At 39.8% G+C, this 16376-nt stretch overlaps 1 protein-coding gene across 1 annotated transcript in view; it reads left to right on the top strand.

Moving 5' to 3' along the window:
• MEGF10 (multiple EGF like domains 10) overlaps positions 1-16376 on the top strand; it is a 170255-nt gene that overhangs the window by 102045 nt on the left and 51834 nt on the right. Inside the window, exons 6-9 of the mRNA XM_041764746.1 lie at positions 1027-1273; positions 2813-2933; positions 7169-7305; positions 13584-13796. Of these exons, the coding sequence (XP_041620680.1) occupies positions 1027-1273; positions 2813-2933; positions 7169-7305; positions 13584-13796 (718 nt within the window). The remainder of the gene's footprint in view (positions 1-1026; positions 1274-2812; positions 2934-7168; positions 7306-13583; positions 13797-16376) is intronic.

Raw genomic sequence — 16376 nt, 5'->3', positions numbered from 1 at the left:
GCTCAGGCCCCTGAGTCTCCCCTATTGTCTTATCTGCTGCCATTCTTCTTGGCAAGTCTTCCTGCCTCTTGCTGTGAGCTCCTTCCTGCCCTTTCCTCAGACTGTAGCCAGCTGACCTTACTAGGATGCAAATCTGCATTGTTCCTAAATGTTTAAAATCCTTTCAGACCAGGGCACCTGAGTAGCTCAGTGGTTGAGTGTCTCTGCCTTTAACTTGGGTCAAGATCCTGGGGTCTTGGGATTGAGTCCCACATTGGGCTCCCCACAGGGAACCTGCTTCTCCCTCTGCCTGTGTCTCTGCCTCTCTCGTGAATAAATAAATAAAATCTTAAAAAAAATCCTTTCAGACCAATCCCTTATTCACAAGATGCAATCCAACTCCTTAGCGTGTTAAAGCCCTCGCCTGAGCTGAGCTGAACCTTCCCATCTGGGTAGCTGGCCTCTTCTCCCCCACCCCCCACACTGCTTACATCCTCCTGTAGCCAATTACTCTAGCCACATCAAACTCAGCACTCCAGATGCAGGAAAGACTCAGCAAGGCATGAAGCTGGAGAATGGTAGCACTGCTTAAGCAAACAATGGAGTGACTGGAAGTGGCTCACTTAGTGCTGAACACATTTATGAAGCATTGCCATGGGTTGGTACCAGAGCCCAATGTCCAGCTAAGGAATGGTGATGAAGGGATCATCAAGCCATCTTTTTTTTTTTTTTTTTTTTTTTTTTAGTTTTTTTTTAAAGATTTTTTAAAAAGATTTTATTTATTTATTTTATAGAGAGAGAGAGTGAGCCTGAGCAGGGGAGAGGGAGAAGCAAACCACCTCCACTCTGCCCAAGCCCAACAGAGGGCTCAATCCCAGGACCCAGGACCCGGAGATCATGACCAGAGCTGAAAGTGGGTGCTTAACCCACTGAGCCACCCTGGCATGCCAAGCCATTCTTATCAAGGGCAAATGCAAGTTGGTTCTGAAGAGCTTGCTATTGCCTGCATCCATACTGTGATGCCCTCCATTGTTTCTCCCCCTGCAGCCTGTGATGGTGATCACTGGGGTCCCCACTGCAGCAGCCGGTGCCAGTGCAAGAACGGGGCCCTGTGCAACCCCATCACGGGGGCTTGCCACTGCGCTGCAGGTTTCCGGGGCTGGCGTTGTGAAGACCGCTGTGAGCAGGGCACCTACGGTAATGACTGTCACCAGAGATGCCAGTGTCAGAATGGAGCCACCTGCGACCACGTCACAGGGGAATGCCGCTGCCCACCAGGGTACACTGGAGCCTTGTAAGTGACATGCTGCTTAGCAGCATGGCAAAGTCCCCTCACCTTCTCCATTCATGCTGCTGCCACTGTCAGATTCCTAGGCTTTTGTTTCCTTGCTGCCTGAAGTCTCTGAGAGGGTGGGGCTCTGGCACAGAGGGGATGATCAGCAGTGACAGCCATGAGATGCTCCTGCTGTTTGACCCTTGAACATCAGACTCCAACCAGAGTCTAAGGGCCAGGTTTCATGTTCTCCTTTTGGCAGGGCAGAGATAGAGAGGACCAGGATGTTGCATTGAGTGGTAATATTTGGGAGTCATTAGAGGCAGATTTGAGGTTCTGCTTGGATTCCCCCACAGTTGCATTTATGTTACATTGCTAACTGTTAACAGGCCATGTTATTCTGCTCTGTGTGGCAGCTAATTAACTGGTTAAAGTTGGATGGGTTCAGTGCCATAGAAAAGAGAAATAGGGGAAGATGTTAGAAATAGTCCATGATGAAAGGTTAACTAGGTTACTTAATGCCTGTAACTACATATGTTGCTTTGTGACCATCAATGAAATGTATCACATTTGTGTAGGATATATGCACAGAAATAGTTTAATTCTTTCTGGATACTATTGAAGCAACTTCTTAACCTCCACTACTTTATTTTGTGTGAAGGACATTTCTTCCTTTGGCTTGTATTAGCAAACAGAAAAAGAGGCAGAATTTGCCAAAAAAAAAAAAAAGAGAAGTAGGAAAGAGAAAAATCTCATTCCCTTACTGAGAAAATTACACTTGTAAATCACAGAACTAAAACTTGAAAAAATGCGGCTGATTAGGTAAATACTTCCTGCCAACAGTATTAACAGCTATAAAGTAGAACTAAAGAAAAAAACTGCATTAGCCTAGAAAGCCCTGATTTCCAGAAGAATGAATGATCATCTCAAACTACTTAATTGTTAATATTGCTTTTATGGGCATTTATTAAGGACACAATTGAGTAGAGCTTTGGAAAACTTGGAGCAGTTTTATAGGAGAGCAAACAAGACAATTAAAGGCTTAGAGAAGAGACTTCATTCATAGGAAAAGGATGGGGGCTAAGGGCACGTAAAATGATCAGCCTCAAGAAGAAAATGCTGGAAACTGATTATGAAGAATCTGTGCACAAAGGAGGGGATATGCAGACCTTTCCATCTTCTCTGAGAATTGAACAATCCCACAAACAAAAGCAGACTTCGGATGCAACACAGGAGCTTTCTAATAGTTACATGGGGAGACCCTGTCCCCAAGGAGTGTTTGGCTGGGAAGAGTCATCATTGGCACTCTCAGATAGGATACATTCTCTCCAAATTCAAATCATTTCACTAGAAAATACCCCCAAAGAAGGGAAAAGTCTAGGCAAGCGCTCAAAGAGTTTTCCAGCTAATATGATTAATGCTTTGATGTTAACCAAATGAAGAATATCGAGCAGAGAAAGCTTGCCTGTTTTAGGGCCCTGGGCACTGTTGTGTCTGTGAACCTGAGAGTTGCGAGTTTGGGTAAATAACAGTATCCTTTGTCGCACATCAATTCCTCAGCTGTGAGGACCTTTGTCCCCCTGGCAAGCATGGTCCGCAGTGCGAGCAGAGATGTCCCTGCCAAAATGGAGGAATATGTCATCACGTCACCGGAGAATGCTCTTGCCCTTCGGGCTGGCTGGTAAGCTCCCTTCCTCCCCTCCCAGAGCCACCTGTTCCAGGATACTCAAGTGAAAATGCACATGGAAGACTCTAGTACAAAGAAAAGTTACACTGATGGTCAAAAATTGCACAACTGGAAATAGCTGACTATTTTCAAAGCTGGAGTCCTTAAGTCCATTTTCAGGCAGAAGGTGATTCAATCTTGAAGTGCACTAAAGGTCCTCATGTAAAACATAGTGGCCATCTGTCCTGAACTTTCCCTCAGGACAAAAAAGAGGGAAAATCTCATCTCACATATGACAGACAATGTTAAGCCCTGAAAGTATCTAAACATAGGTTGCCTGGGAGATACTTTGGGTTTGGCTCCAGACCTCTGCAATAAAGTGAATATCACAATAAAGTGAGCCAAATGAATTTTAGGTTAACTAGTACACTAAAAGCTGTTTACTACTAAGGTACTGTATTCTATGAAGAGTACAATGGCATTATGTCTAAAAAACCAGTGTAGATACCAAAACAGTTACATTAAAAACATCAGAGACCACTGATCACAGATCACTGCGACAAACATAATAATAATTAAATTTTTTAAAAAATATTTGAAAATTCTGAGCCAGAATTACCATGGCTCAGGTACACAAAAGGAATACATGTTGTTAGAAAAATGGCACCAAAGGACATGCTTACTGCAGGATTGTCACAGTCCTTCAATTTGTTTAAAAAACAAAAAAACACAATATATCTGTGAAGCACAATAAAGCAAAGCACAATAGAATAATATATATCTATAACTGTTTTTATAATTAAGTTCCGTGCATCACTATTGTTCTTTGAGAACATTATTTTCAACGGGGTAAGTGTTATGTGAAAAAATTATACAGTCATGCCATCCAGAGATACACTGAGGTGAACTACATTTACCAAGTATTGCAGAGCTTCTCAAAGTTTCAGTACGAAAATCTAAGAGGAAGCTGCAACTCACCCCTTTTCCCAAACTTTGACCATGTTACACTTTCTTCATGTAGCACCTCACAGGTAAGGTGTTATGCAACACACTCAATGTCAACACTGGCTTGCTAACCGCATTTCTCCGAAACCAGGGAATGATACTGATCCTTAACCTGTATTGGTTTGTGCATACATCTGCTTAAAGGCACGGGAGTAAAGGGCCAATGTCTGTTTCCTTTGTTAACAAACGAAATTTAAGAGAGCAATTTACTTCTCTAGGAGCTGTAGCAGAGCTGTGTTTGTAGGGTCATAACCAACTTCTTAATTACCATATTCAGTGATGACCCTTTTGTTCTCATTCTGCTTGGCTTCACCAAAGTATATGACCCTGTGGCTCATCCATCTCCCTCTTTTATAATCTGTCTCTCCATGTCTCTGCTGACTCCCCCTTCCTCTCTCTCTTACTGAAGATCTCTTTTCCTACCCCTTCTTCTCCATACCACTCTATTCCAATACTTCCTAGGTTTCAGTCTTATCCTTCTCTTTTCTCACTATAAATCTTCTCTGGAAATCTCACCTAGATCCATAGCTTTAACAGTCATCATGTGATTTTTCTAAATATTGACCTTCCCTCACCTGGGTCCAGACATGTGTTTGTTTGTCACTATCCTATTAGACACCCCAACCTAGATGACCTTTAGATGTGAAGCCACCATCTGACTGGGCTACACCCAAGCTGGAGCCTTAGGAACCAGGCCTGGGATGAATGGGTCTGCTAATGCCCTTGTAGTCCTGAAGCAAAAGAAAACTGGAAACTATCTCCCAGTGAGAATCATAGGAAGTAAGGGAGAGCTCAAGATATGAGGGTCCAGAGACAGGTGGAAAAGAAATATTAGACCCAAGATGAAAGTTAGAAAGGTAAGCAGATGACACGAGGTCTGGTTCTAGAGGCAGAGCTTGGAGAAACTCCATAAAACAATGGAGTCAGAGTGAGGGGGCCTTTCACTGAGTGCCTGATGATGGGGTACACAAAGGGAGCTATTGAGGAGTACTGAGATGGCTCAAGCAGACCCATCAAAGTCAGTGTTAATAGAAGCAAACTTGTCATACACCCAAGCCTTTCTTAAGGCTACTCCTTTTCAGATTTTTAAAAATCTTAGTTAAAACTTAGTTTCTTAGGAAAAAACTAAAATTTCTTTCTTAGTTGCTCAAGGTAGAGATACTAAATTGTGTTTGAGTCCTTCTCTTCTTTATTTCTTACATGCAACCTTTTGCCAATGTTGACCATTGTTTTGTCCTTGGCAAGGGAAGGACTTTGTTGGGGCAGCAGAGTTTCCAGGGTCCAGAGAACTCCATGTTGTTTGGATGAAGAGCTATAGGCATTATACTCTGCTAGGACTATTGTATAGACATCGTAGAGTTGCCTCATCTTGAAACTGAAGCTTTCTTCTTCTTGATTGGGGTGATTGTGATGTGGGATAGTGGCAATCACAGGTTTGGACTATGAATCCCAGTAACTGGGTGGATGGATCCATCAGCCCGGTGGAGCATTTCCTCCATCACTTACTCTATACTCTGGGCTCCTTACCTTGATAGTCATTTCTTACTGATTGCTTCAGGTCATTTCTCTATCTGCATAGCTGAGCATCTAACTTACACTTCTTTCTCCAACATTTTATTTGTGCTGTCATTCCAGGTGCTTTTCGAAGATGAATTTATATTCCTTTACCACATACACACATATGTATTTCAATTCATAAGAATGTCTCACTTAAAGCTATTGCTCTCATTAATCTTTATTCACAAACAATATTTCAACAGCATCTCTGAAGCTGTTGTGGGACTACTACCAAATATGAGTAGAGTCAGTCCCTGAGAGAATGAAAATTTTCACCAGAACTCCTGCTTACCACAGGTTGACCCTTGGCATGCTATTTTTTCAGGCCTGTTGATGTGTTATGCTAGAATGGAGGGATTAGAGCTATTTTTACATCTACCCCCTCCCCCCACCGTGTTGTGAACTAATTAAAGGTTGTGACCTTATCTTTGATTCTCAGAGCTTAGCTCTATGCCTGACGCATAGATGATTCTCAGTGAGGCATTGATTTGAATCATCTCTCAAAGGCTTTTTCAGTTCCAAGAGTCTGTGGAAGAACTTTCCTTGTTTGTAGATAGCTAGAAACCACCAGAGGAGACTTAATTAGCACACCAACTGCCTTTGTGGGTAGCCAGGAGTTAGAGGAAATGTATTTTCTTACGCTATCCAGAATAAACATTTACAAAACCATCTGGTGTTCACTAGCCTCCAATTTCAGAATGCCCACAGTCTGCCTTTTTTTTAGAGAGAAGGAGGACAAAGCAACAGCTTGCAACAGTTAAAAAAAAAAAACAGTTTAAATCCCTGTTATTTGGGATATGTTGTTTGTTCTAACAATAACTCCAATAAACAGATGATAAGCTACAAGCCCAAGTTATATAGCCAAGTGAAGTAGAAAATCATAGAGTATTTCATTGACTTATTGGTACTTAGTCTTATTAACATAGAATTGAAATAAATATAATGACAGTGCCTGACAAGATGGACAGTGTCTAGGGTAAGGAGACATGTCCAAGTTACTCTCTTGATTTTTCTTCCCAGGAAATAAGCCTCAATATTGATCTTGGCCCAGCAAATTTTGTTCAAACTACTGGAAATAAAAGTGTTTCTCTTCTGAAATAAAATGTCTAGGTTCATTCTTATAGGGCTATTATATCTTAAGTGATGTTACCGTTAATTTGGTTATACAAAATTTCCATCTTATGCTCCATTTTACCTTATAAGAAATAAAACCAATGAAAATATGTATTTGCTTTAGAACATATGGTAAAACATTTGGATATTCCATTTGCACCAGATGTTGCAGTTTATGTAATGGGTGCTCAATAAGTATTGTTGACTTATTGGACATATACACACAGGGAAGAACACTTAGGAGGATTTATAAAATCCTTTGGTTACCATCATAATTTCATGTAACTATCTTAAACTTCAGTTTTTGAATATGGGTGTTTCTTAATATCACTCTGCCATCTTTGAATGTATCTTGAGCTATAGGCTGACCGAGTAAAGAAGACCATTTAAAATGTCGAACATTTTTACAATGATGAACAGAGTGTATGTGTTCTAAAATCCCCTTCATCTAATTTCCTTGCAGCCCTGTTCCCCTATGCCTTCCTCTCTTTTCTGTTTCGTCTCTTCTTTCCCTCCCCCTTTGGTCCTTCCCTGGCTGGAGGCCCATGTAATTTTCTAAGTCTCTTTGAATGCAGGGCACAGTCTGTGGTCAGCCTTGCCCCGAGGGTCGCTTTGGAAAGAACTGTTCACAAGAATGTCAGTGCCATAATGGAGGGACGTGTGATGCTGCCACAGGCCAATGTCATTGCAGTCCAGGATACACAGGGGAACGGTAAGGGAGAGTCTTGTCTTTCTCTGACTGTTCGTAATGGTGTGAAAGGAAAGCTTGCAGAGCCCAGGGAACACCTTTGCTACCACATGTCTGTGACTATTCTGTAATATTCCAGAGGCATCTATAAAGTATTAGTGCATTTGACAGATTTTTTTCCCAACTCTGTGTGTAGAAAGTGAGCCATAGACAACGATGGTGAATTGAGGATAAAGCATTAAAAAATAAATTAATACAATATCAGCTATCCAGCTAAATAGGCGAGTGGTTGGACAGCCACTTCAAAGACCAAAACTTTCTATATCTTCTATATCTTAAACACTTTTTGATAGATTTATTTCAAAATTGGATGTGTACATGGTTATCTTTAGCAAGTATGTTGGGCGTAACGTTACCTTCTTATGATTCAGTATTCTATTAAGAATATCAGTCATTTTCTTGTGCAGTGGTGACTGCGGAAGATCCAATGAGATTTCTAGGGCTCTCCAGTCCCATGTGAAAAAGAGTGAATGCGTGGCTCTGCTCATGTGGCTCTTCCGTCTGCTGTCATTTTTTGCATTAGATGGTAAAGGGTTATCCCAGACAGCTTTGCTCACCTTACACCTTGTAATTTGCTCTTTCATCTCTTAAATCCTGAAAGACCAGATAACCAAGCTTATTGGGTATGTGTGTAAAATTAGAGAAAAAAGACTGGAGAGGTAAGGGACTATACTGGCTCAAAACAAAGATTTTTGGAAGCTGTGTCCTTAGAAACATCCTTATCATTAATAGTCAAATAATAATTTTACTGTTCTTTTGGGTTGTTATCAGGATTCAGTAAGTACATTAAAGCAGTTAGAACTGTGAGGAAGCTTACAAACATTAGTTCTTCTTATAGTTGAGTGATTTCCCTGAGCTGTATAAATACTAGCAAGTATCAATTTGAGTGATGTCTAGTAATTGAATAAATCATTTATTTATTTATTTATCATTGTTTTTTAGTGATATCTGTGACCTAAAAATTTCTTCAACCTTTTTCCCTCATTTTCTTTCTTTCCAAAACTCTGATCTAATTTTTTGACTTTTAATAAGATACCATATAACCATATAGCCTGGTTCCCCCTCCCCTGCCACCTCCCAACTTAGAATTTGTACTTTCTTGTTAAATTTATAAGTAATTTGTTGAAAATCTCATTTCTATTTCTAATTGGCTATTTCAGGATAAAGAAAAAATTATGAGTGTTTTTTATTTAGCTTATCTATCAAAATTTTTAGTTAATTCTAATATTATTTTTAGCAAAAACTATAGTTATTTCATCATCTACAAAACATAATTGTATCTACTTTTCAGTGTTTATAATAATTGCTTCATTTTTTTGACATAATTGCATTAATTTAAACCTCTAAATCAGAGTTGACAAATAGGGGTCAAAGCGAAAATTCCTGTCTTGTTTCTGATTTTATTGAAAATGGCTCCATTGTAGTTTCATGTTACTGGTTTTTAGTAAACTTTCTTGTGTTTGAGTGTTTTTTAATCCCTGTTTTTTTTTTTTAAGATTTTATTTATTTATTCATGAGAGACACACACAGAGAAGCAGAGACACAGGCAGAGGAAGAAACAGACAACCTGAGCCAAAGGCAGATGCTCAACCACTGAGCCACCCAGGTGCCCCTTAATCCCTGTTTTTACTAAGAACTTTGTTAGTAGTATCTGTTGACCTTCATTAAAAGGCTTTTCATCTTTTGTTAGTAGAACTAGGGATTTTAACTTTAATTTTTTGATGTTACGCATTAATGACGCCCTTCAGAGCGTGATTTTTGTAATATGTAATTGGGCTTCTCAGAAAGTTTTTGTGACTTATGTCCTGGCTAAAATTGTGTTTTGGATAGATGTTGTTAGCTGGGTTCTGGATAACATGACATTAATACTTTATTATTGAAAAATGGGTCAGGAAGAGAAAGGCATGGAACCACACAGAATCCCAAATAATAGCTTTGTCAGATATTTGAGGGCACTAAAAAATTAAATACAGTTGACTCTTGAAAAACTCAGGCGTTTGGGACACTGACCCCCCCCCCACCCCCATTCAGTCAAAAATCAAATATAACTTTTGAATCCTCCAAAACTTAACTACTAATAGCCTACTGTTTAGGAGGCCTTATTGATAACATAAACAGTCAGTTAACACATATTTTGTATGTTACATGTATTATGTACTGTATTATTACAATAAAGTGAGCTAGAGAAAAAAATTTAAGAAATTATAAGGAAGAGAAAATATATTTACAGTACTGTGTGTCTCAAAAAAAAATCTCCATGTAAGCCGACTTTTACAATCCAAACCAGTGTTATCTGAGGGCCAGCTGAATAATTATTTTTCTTATCCTGTCATAGTTTAAGTCTCAAATTTGAAGCAACAAAGAAACAACAAATATACAAGGCAAGCTTATACTCATCTTATTTGGAATGCAGGGTTGGGGAGTGGCTGCTGATTTCCAGGTGAATTTTAGATTAAAGCAAGGAAGTCAAAGAACCAAAAAAAGACTAGAAAAGTGAAGAGGGAATTTCTTCTTGAATTGCTCTTCTGATAACTATTGTTTTGCTAGTGCACTGACAACATGATTTGTGTTTTCAATTATAACATCCCCATCTGGGTTCTAGACACACACACACACACACACACACACACACATACACACACGTCACTAAGATAGGAAAACATGAGTGGCCATGGGGCACTTTGTGGTAGGAGATGTGGTGAAAGCAGCGTTGAGGGCCTGGGGTCTTGGCATTTCCGTGTTTGGAGAAGTCAGTGTAATTTGATCACTGAGGTTAGACCAGAGCACTGGTGCTGGAGGAGCAGGTACCTACCACCACAGGCAGCTGCCAGCAAAGCATTCCCAGGATGTGGGCACGGCCCTTCCAGCCAGAGTGAAAACAGAACAAACAAAACAGACACCTTGTAGGCAGGCAGAGCAGCTCATGAGACGTCCAAATAATAGTCCTTGGGGTTTGTGGAAAGGTTGAGAGAACACTGTGGAGAGGAAATGTAATATGGCACCACCAAGCAAGAGGAAAGAGAAGATGGTTTCCAGATCCTCATAGAAATTCTTCTAAAGGGGTTAAAGGAGTGTTCTCAATGCTAATGGCTTGCCATGGAATTGCTTAGGCCTTTGGGGTCCATGCACAGAACTGGTGCTCTCTAAGAGTTCACTGGATGGAGAGAGCTATGGCTCTGTCATCATCCCTCCCAAGGTGTGAAGACAGGACTCTGGACATGCCTGTGTTCCATATAACCCACAAGCGAAGAAGGAATGTGGGCCGAAGGAGGTAAAGTCAGAAATGATGGACAGGAATTGGGGAGATGTAGCAGTGGTCTCTAATTGGGGTAGCTTTCCTGTTTTGGGGATTATGGAAAAACTATTTTCCAACTCTTTTTATATTTCCCCCAGAGCAGCAGTTCCAGATGCTTGAAAGGCAGGCAGCTGATCCATCGATCCCAGGTTTAATGAGGAATGTGATTCTTTCACACTAAATCATGGTTTGGCCCAATTATTCCAGGCACTCTAGGGAGGGACATGCTCAAAATGGGGCAGAGAGAAAGGAGCTGCCACCCCCTTACATGCTAAGTCACTTCCTTTTCCATCTGTTTGTAACAAGATGCAACATAAAAATCGAAATGGCATTAAAACAAACCTGTGACCCTCACTGATTTGGGAATTGGTGTCATATTTTATTATCTCTACTTTAAGCTTATCCATTTTTTTCCGATTCCAGAGCATTACTCAAAAACAAAAATTAAAAAAATGTATAAATTCTAAATTTCCATGTTTATACTATGACCGATTTTTATGGCTCTATCTTTATCAGCCTTTCTGCCCTCTCTCGTAGGAAAATCTGTTACCTCTTTTACTAATTCCTAGGAGAGCTTTTTGTTGTTGTTGTTCTGCCTGTGGTCACAAAAACAATAAGGGCTTAAAATTTGTTGAGAAATGATGCCCTTTTTGGATAAAGGGGCCAAAAGGGGAGGAGATAGGTCTGACAAAGACTTTTAACCTGAAAGGTATAAGCTACTTCATGATTGCTTTTATTTTCAAGATGGAAAATGTTTACTTCTAGAAAGATATCCTATTGCCTTGGTTTGGTGATGGAAGTAGACATTACTATTATTAGCAGGATTTTCATACAAGTGCAACTTTGATGAAAAAGAAATGAGAATACGAACCAAGCTTTATGTAGTGGCTACTTTAGTGAGGGAAATTCAAATGGGTTTTTGCCATTTATAATACAAACTAGTAGTATGTTTTATTATAGGTTCAAAAGGTAAATATGGGTCAGGACCAGCTATTATGGATTTTGTTTTCCCAAAGAAAAGGAAGTCTCTGCCAAGATAGGATAAAATATACACACTGCTTCCCTGTTATTTGGCAGCAGACATTTTTCCAGACTTCTGATCTATACTCAGTTCAACTACTTTTAGAGCTAACCTTTTTTACTAAGTTAAAATCATGTGCCCCAAAGCTTAACAGTTGAATTTGTTTTCAAATCCATATAAGAGAGAGGAAGCAGGCATCTGGATGGCTCGGTAGGTTAAGAGTCTGCCTTTGGCTCAGGTCAGGATCCCGGGTTCCTGGCCCCATGTCAGGGCTCCCTACTCAGCGGGGAGCCTGCTCCTCGGGCTCCCTGTGCCCCTCCTCCTGGTCATCTGAGCCCCCCCACCACTGTCAAAAAATAAATCAAACCTTTAAAAAAAGAAAGAGAAAGAAAGCAATGTTATTTTATCTTGTTTATCTTTTCCTTTTTGGTACTGAATCACAAGAAAATCTGGACAGACAGGCTGAAAAGTTGTTAGCAGCCCTTAGCAGAGCCATGGTGTGGCCAAATTATTGTACCTTAGCATTTCTTTCTCTAAAGTTGACATCTTTATGGAATAAACTAAGTGACTTGGCTTATTAAAGCTTCTTACAAGTTAAAAATAGAGTACCTTTTTAAAATACTCTGGTCTAAAAATAGGTATACTCCTGTGTAATTTCAAAGCACACATCTGATTTTATGCTAAATGATAGGTAGTTACTACAGGACTTTGCAAATGGTTTGTTGAGCAATTGATTTGAAGATTTTGCCTATTAACAAACACACCGCAAGATATCTTAAGTGTCAGGTGAGACCAAGTTTACAAGAGGTCCCTTTCCTTGTCTCTATCACATTAAATATATGCTAGAGCCAGGGTTAACCAGAGAAGTATCAAAGGGATCTCAAGATTTGTCATCTATATTTAAATAGAATCCCATTCAAACTTGATATTATTACTAATCACACCCTATTATTAAAAATATGCAAAGCCTTGTCGAAAATGTTTGCTTTTCAGCGCTTTTGCTGCTTCCTTTAGGTATCCTAGAATTCATTATTATGCACTTGCTGCTTGCATTATACTGATCTGAAAAAATGCAGTGCTGACCTACATTTCTGACCATGGGTCTGGCGTGACTTGAGAGCCACATGGGAAGTGTCTGCTGGTTCCCAACCACAAAGTGTATTGTACTTATGGCAGCCGCTTGGCTAGACAAAGACCCCATCTCTCTCTCCCTTGGCAGGAAGTGCACCTTCTGTTGCAGGACACACTGGAAGTCACCTTGCCAGGTCAAAAAGAAACTTGGCTAGCCCGACAACTTGTCATGCATTCTATGGAGTGATGATAATTTTCTCTTCTCTCTCATGATACCTTCTAGCCACTCAGCTGCCCACCTGATCTGACTTATCCAGAGCCTGTCCTTCCTCTGGGACCAGACTCTAATGTCATTTTTTAAAAGTAAAGTGAATTTTTGAGACCTGACATTTTTTTTTCATTGCCATTTGTCAGCCTTTCTTCTAAACAGAGGACAGTACCCCACTTAACAGAAATTTTGTGTTATGAAAGAAACTTCACGTGGCAAGAGTTCTCCAGGTGGAATCAAGGAAACCTGATTGCAATAGCTCTGACTTCCCCAGATCTAGAGAGAACTTTGTTTATTAAATACATAACTTTCTAAATGACAAACAATTATTGCCATTCAGCGTTGAAAAGAGCAGACACATGGCTGAGATTAGTGTCACCATGAAAGCCAAGAGAATTAACATTGTTTGGAATTTGCTATGAAGTTTTTCTTTTTGAAACAGGAAAAGCATATATTTTAATTTCCTCATTTGGGCAATTACTCCTCTCCCTTTTCTGGTATCTCCTTGTATCTTTCTGGTATGTATACTGTTTATTTGTACATGGCATTAACTAATCTATCTTCTGCTCTCACTTCCTGCTTGGTAGCTGCCAGGACGAGTGTCCCGTTGGCACATATGGAGTTCGCTGTGCTGAGACCTGCCAGTGTGTCAATGGAGGGAAGTGTTATCACGTGAGTGGCTCATGCCTCTGTGAAGCAGGCTTTGCTGGTGAGCACTGTGAGGCACGCCTGTGTCCCGAAGGGCTCTACGGCATCAAATGTGACAAGCGGTGTCCCTGCCATGTGGACAACACTCATAGGTGAGGGTCGACCACCCCTGGAAGGTTGTGTCCTGTTAAAGTTGGAACTGCAGTGTCTACTATTTGAAAGGAGGGATTGGCAGAGAGATGCCCACTCTGAGACCCTTCCTGCCCCTGGGTCATTCTGGGGAGAAACCACCAAATACATGGAAAACTTCTTTCCTTACTAGGTGACAGTCCAAGTTAGAAGCATTAAAATTGGTAAATGGTCTTGGGTGGCTGTTAAATTCTCTTCTCTATTCATGGCCGTGGCCAAAAATTAAATTTACTGGGGTTAGAGAACGTTTCCCTAAGAGAGGGATTCTGTGACATTCCCTAAGAAGCAAAGATGTAATGAGAGGCATGAGTTAAGTCCAGTTTAGTACGTAAAAATAACACAAAAATGATTCTTACTGCAGCATCTTTTACTTGACAGCACATCTGTGGAGAAAGGAAGTGCATTGGTGGAGGATTTGTAAAAGTGTTTCACATGTGGCTGTCTCATGTGAAATATGTTTTCAGAATTGATTACTCTGACATAAAACTCACAGGGGTCTTTTAGCTCAAAAATCTCTTGAAGAATTTAAGAACAGGAAACTATGGTTCCCACCCACCCTACTATACCTTGTCTGCCCCTGAAAATACCTCTCCACCCCCTTTCTTCCTCTCCCTCCCCCAAGGACCAGATACATATCACTTAGAATTCTGGGCCTTCATTTGCAAACTGCTGGAAAAGTTGGGTCTAACAGAAATGTAGTACATTATATAGCAGTTCACATGTTACAGGAATTAATTGCATTCAGCACAGCTGTTACTTCATTTATGCTTCTGAAAGATAACTTGTGGCCACTTGAGATCTCAAATGCACAAAAGTTAAATGTAAGCAGAAGCCTGTGGTTGGTCTCTTCTTTAAGCCATTGTTAGGAACAAAAAAAAGGGCTTTGTTCCATAAAAGGGTGTGTATGTGTGTGTGTGTGTCCACACATGCGCGCATGCTTAGAATATATTTTACTGGGACATATCAAAGAAGTGCATTCTTAATGTATGTCAAGCAACTTTGCATGCTGCTTTAATCAACTTTGGTTTTCTTTATTGGCAAATATTGCCACTCTTTACATGACAAGGTTAAGTAAACATTTGAGGAGTGAAAATGAATCATCTTGGCAGGGTTTTGTTTGTTTTTGAACTCTCCTATGTTTAAGGAGCTAAGTAGGAGTAGGGACATGTCATTAGTTTGGCTACCTTTCCTGTAGTGTAAAGCTTTTCCCAGCAAAAGGTAAGCCTCATGTAGTGACAGCTAAGAACTTTTTAATATCAGAGTGCTTTTCATTGTATGCAGCCTGATGTCAAATAGATTAATAAGCCTACTCAAAGGAGCTGTGTTATGAGAAGAACTGGAGAAGAAGAGAGAATGTTGATTTTGTTGGAATGGGGTACCATGTTAGTAGTGGCAAGGTCCAAGGGGACTATTAGTTGACTGGCATCAGTATCTTGATAATTTTGACATAGGCCACATGAATCTCAGCAGGTATGCTTTACCAAAGAAGTACGGGAAATTCTTTGACACTCACAAAGATCAAAGGAACACTAAAATCTGTCTAATAATGTATAACAAATAATCAGATTAAAAACAATTAACATATGAAGTGCTTCCCTGAAAACCAGTTTTAAAAATTAGCTTTTGCAAAAAAGAAAAAAATTGAAAATTAAAAAAATTTAAAAATAAAAACTTTTTGAAAATTTCTTTTAAAATGAGTTGAGTGTTGATGATAAGACTCTGTCTTGTTGAATTCACAGTTGGAGTCATACATCTGATTCTTACACCTTAAACTTCAGTGTAAAGTTCTTGGAAACACAAGATTCCTTTGAACCAAAGGCATAGGATCTTTGTATTAATTGGAAATCTAGCTTGTCCATTTTTCTATTTAATCAAGCGAGTAGAGCTTGCTATTACATAATTTATGATGTGTATTTATCCTAAAACCTTTCATTTTGATTACTAAGATAACATATGCAGTACAGACTATTAGTTTCTATTGTCTTTAGGTAAATGTTGAGTATTTGAATGTACATATTGACATATATTGGAGCCACATATCTGGGTAGAAGTTTGTATCAGTTAGCTTTTGCTGCATTAAAAAAAAAATCATGGTACAAAACAATGATTATTGCAGTTGGTTTTTTGTTTGACTATTTGAGCTGGGCTCAGTTCAGTGGTTCTTCTGCTTTCATTCCTGGATTCAGCTGGCAGATCAACTAGACGTAGATTGGTCCTAGAATTCCTCCCTCACTGGTCCAGCATCTGGCCAGTTAATGGGTGCCTGCCCCATGTGTATTTAGCAGCTAGCACATTAGCCTGGGCTTCTTTGCATGATGACTGGCTTCCAAAAGCACCAAAAGATGGAGCAAGCGCCAACATGCAAACACATTTGAAACTTTTGGTTAAGTCATGTTTGCTAATGTCCCTGTAGACAAAACAGGTCACACAACCAACTACAATTTCAATACATTCTACCTCCTGATAGGAGAAGTTGCCAAGAATTTTTAGCCATTTTTACTTTTACAATCTATCATAGGACTGAAATGAATTTAAGTGTATTT

Source organism: Vulpes lagopus, chromosome 7 (genome assembly GCF_018345385.1).
Source record: "Vulpes lagopus strain Blue_001 chromosome 7, ASM1834538v1, whole genome shotgun sequence".
Taxonomy (NCBI): domain Eukaryota; kingdom Metazoa; phylum Chordata; class Mammalia; order Carnivora; family Canidae; genus Vulpes; species Vulpes lagopus.
This window is presented reverse-complemented; position numbering and strand designations above follow the sequence as displayed.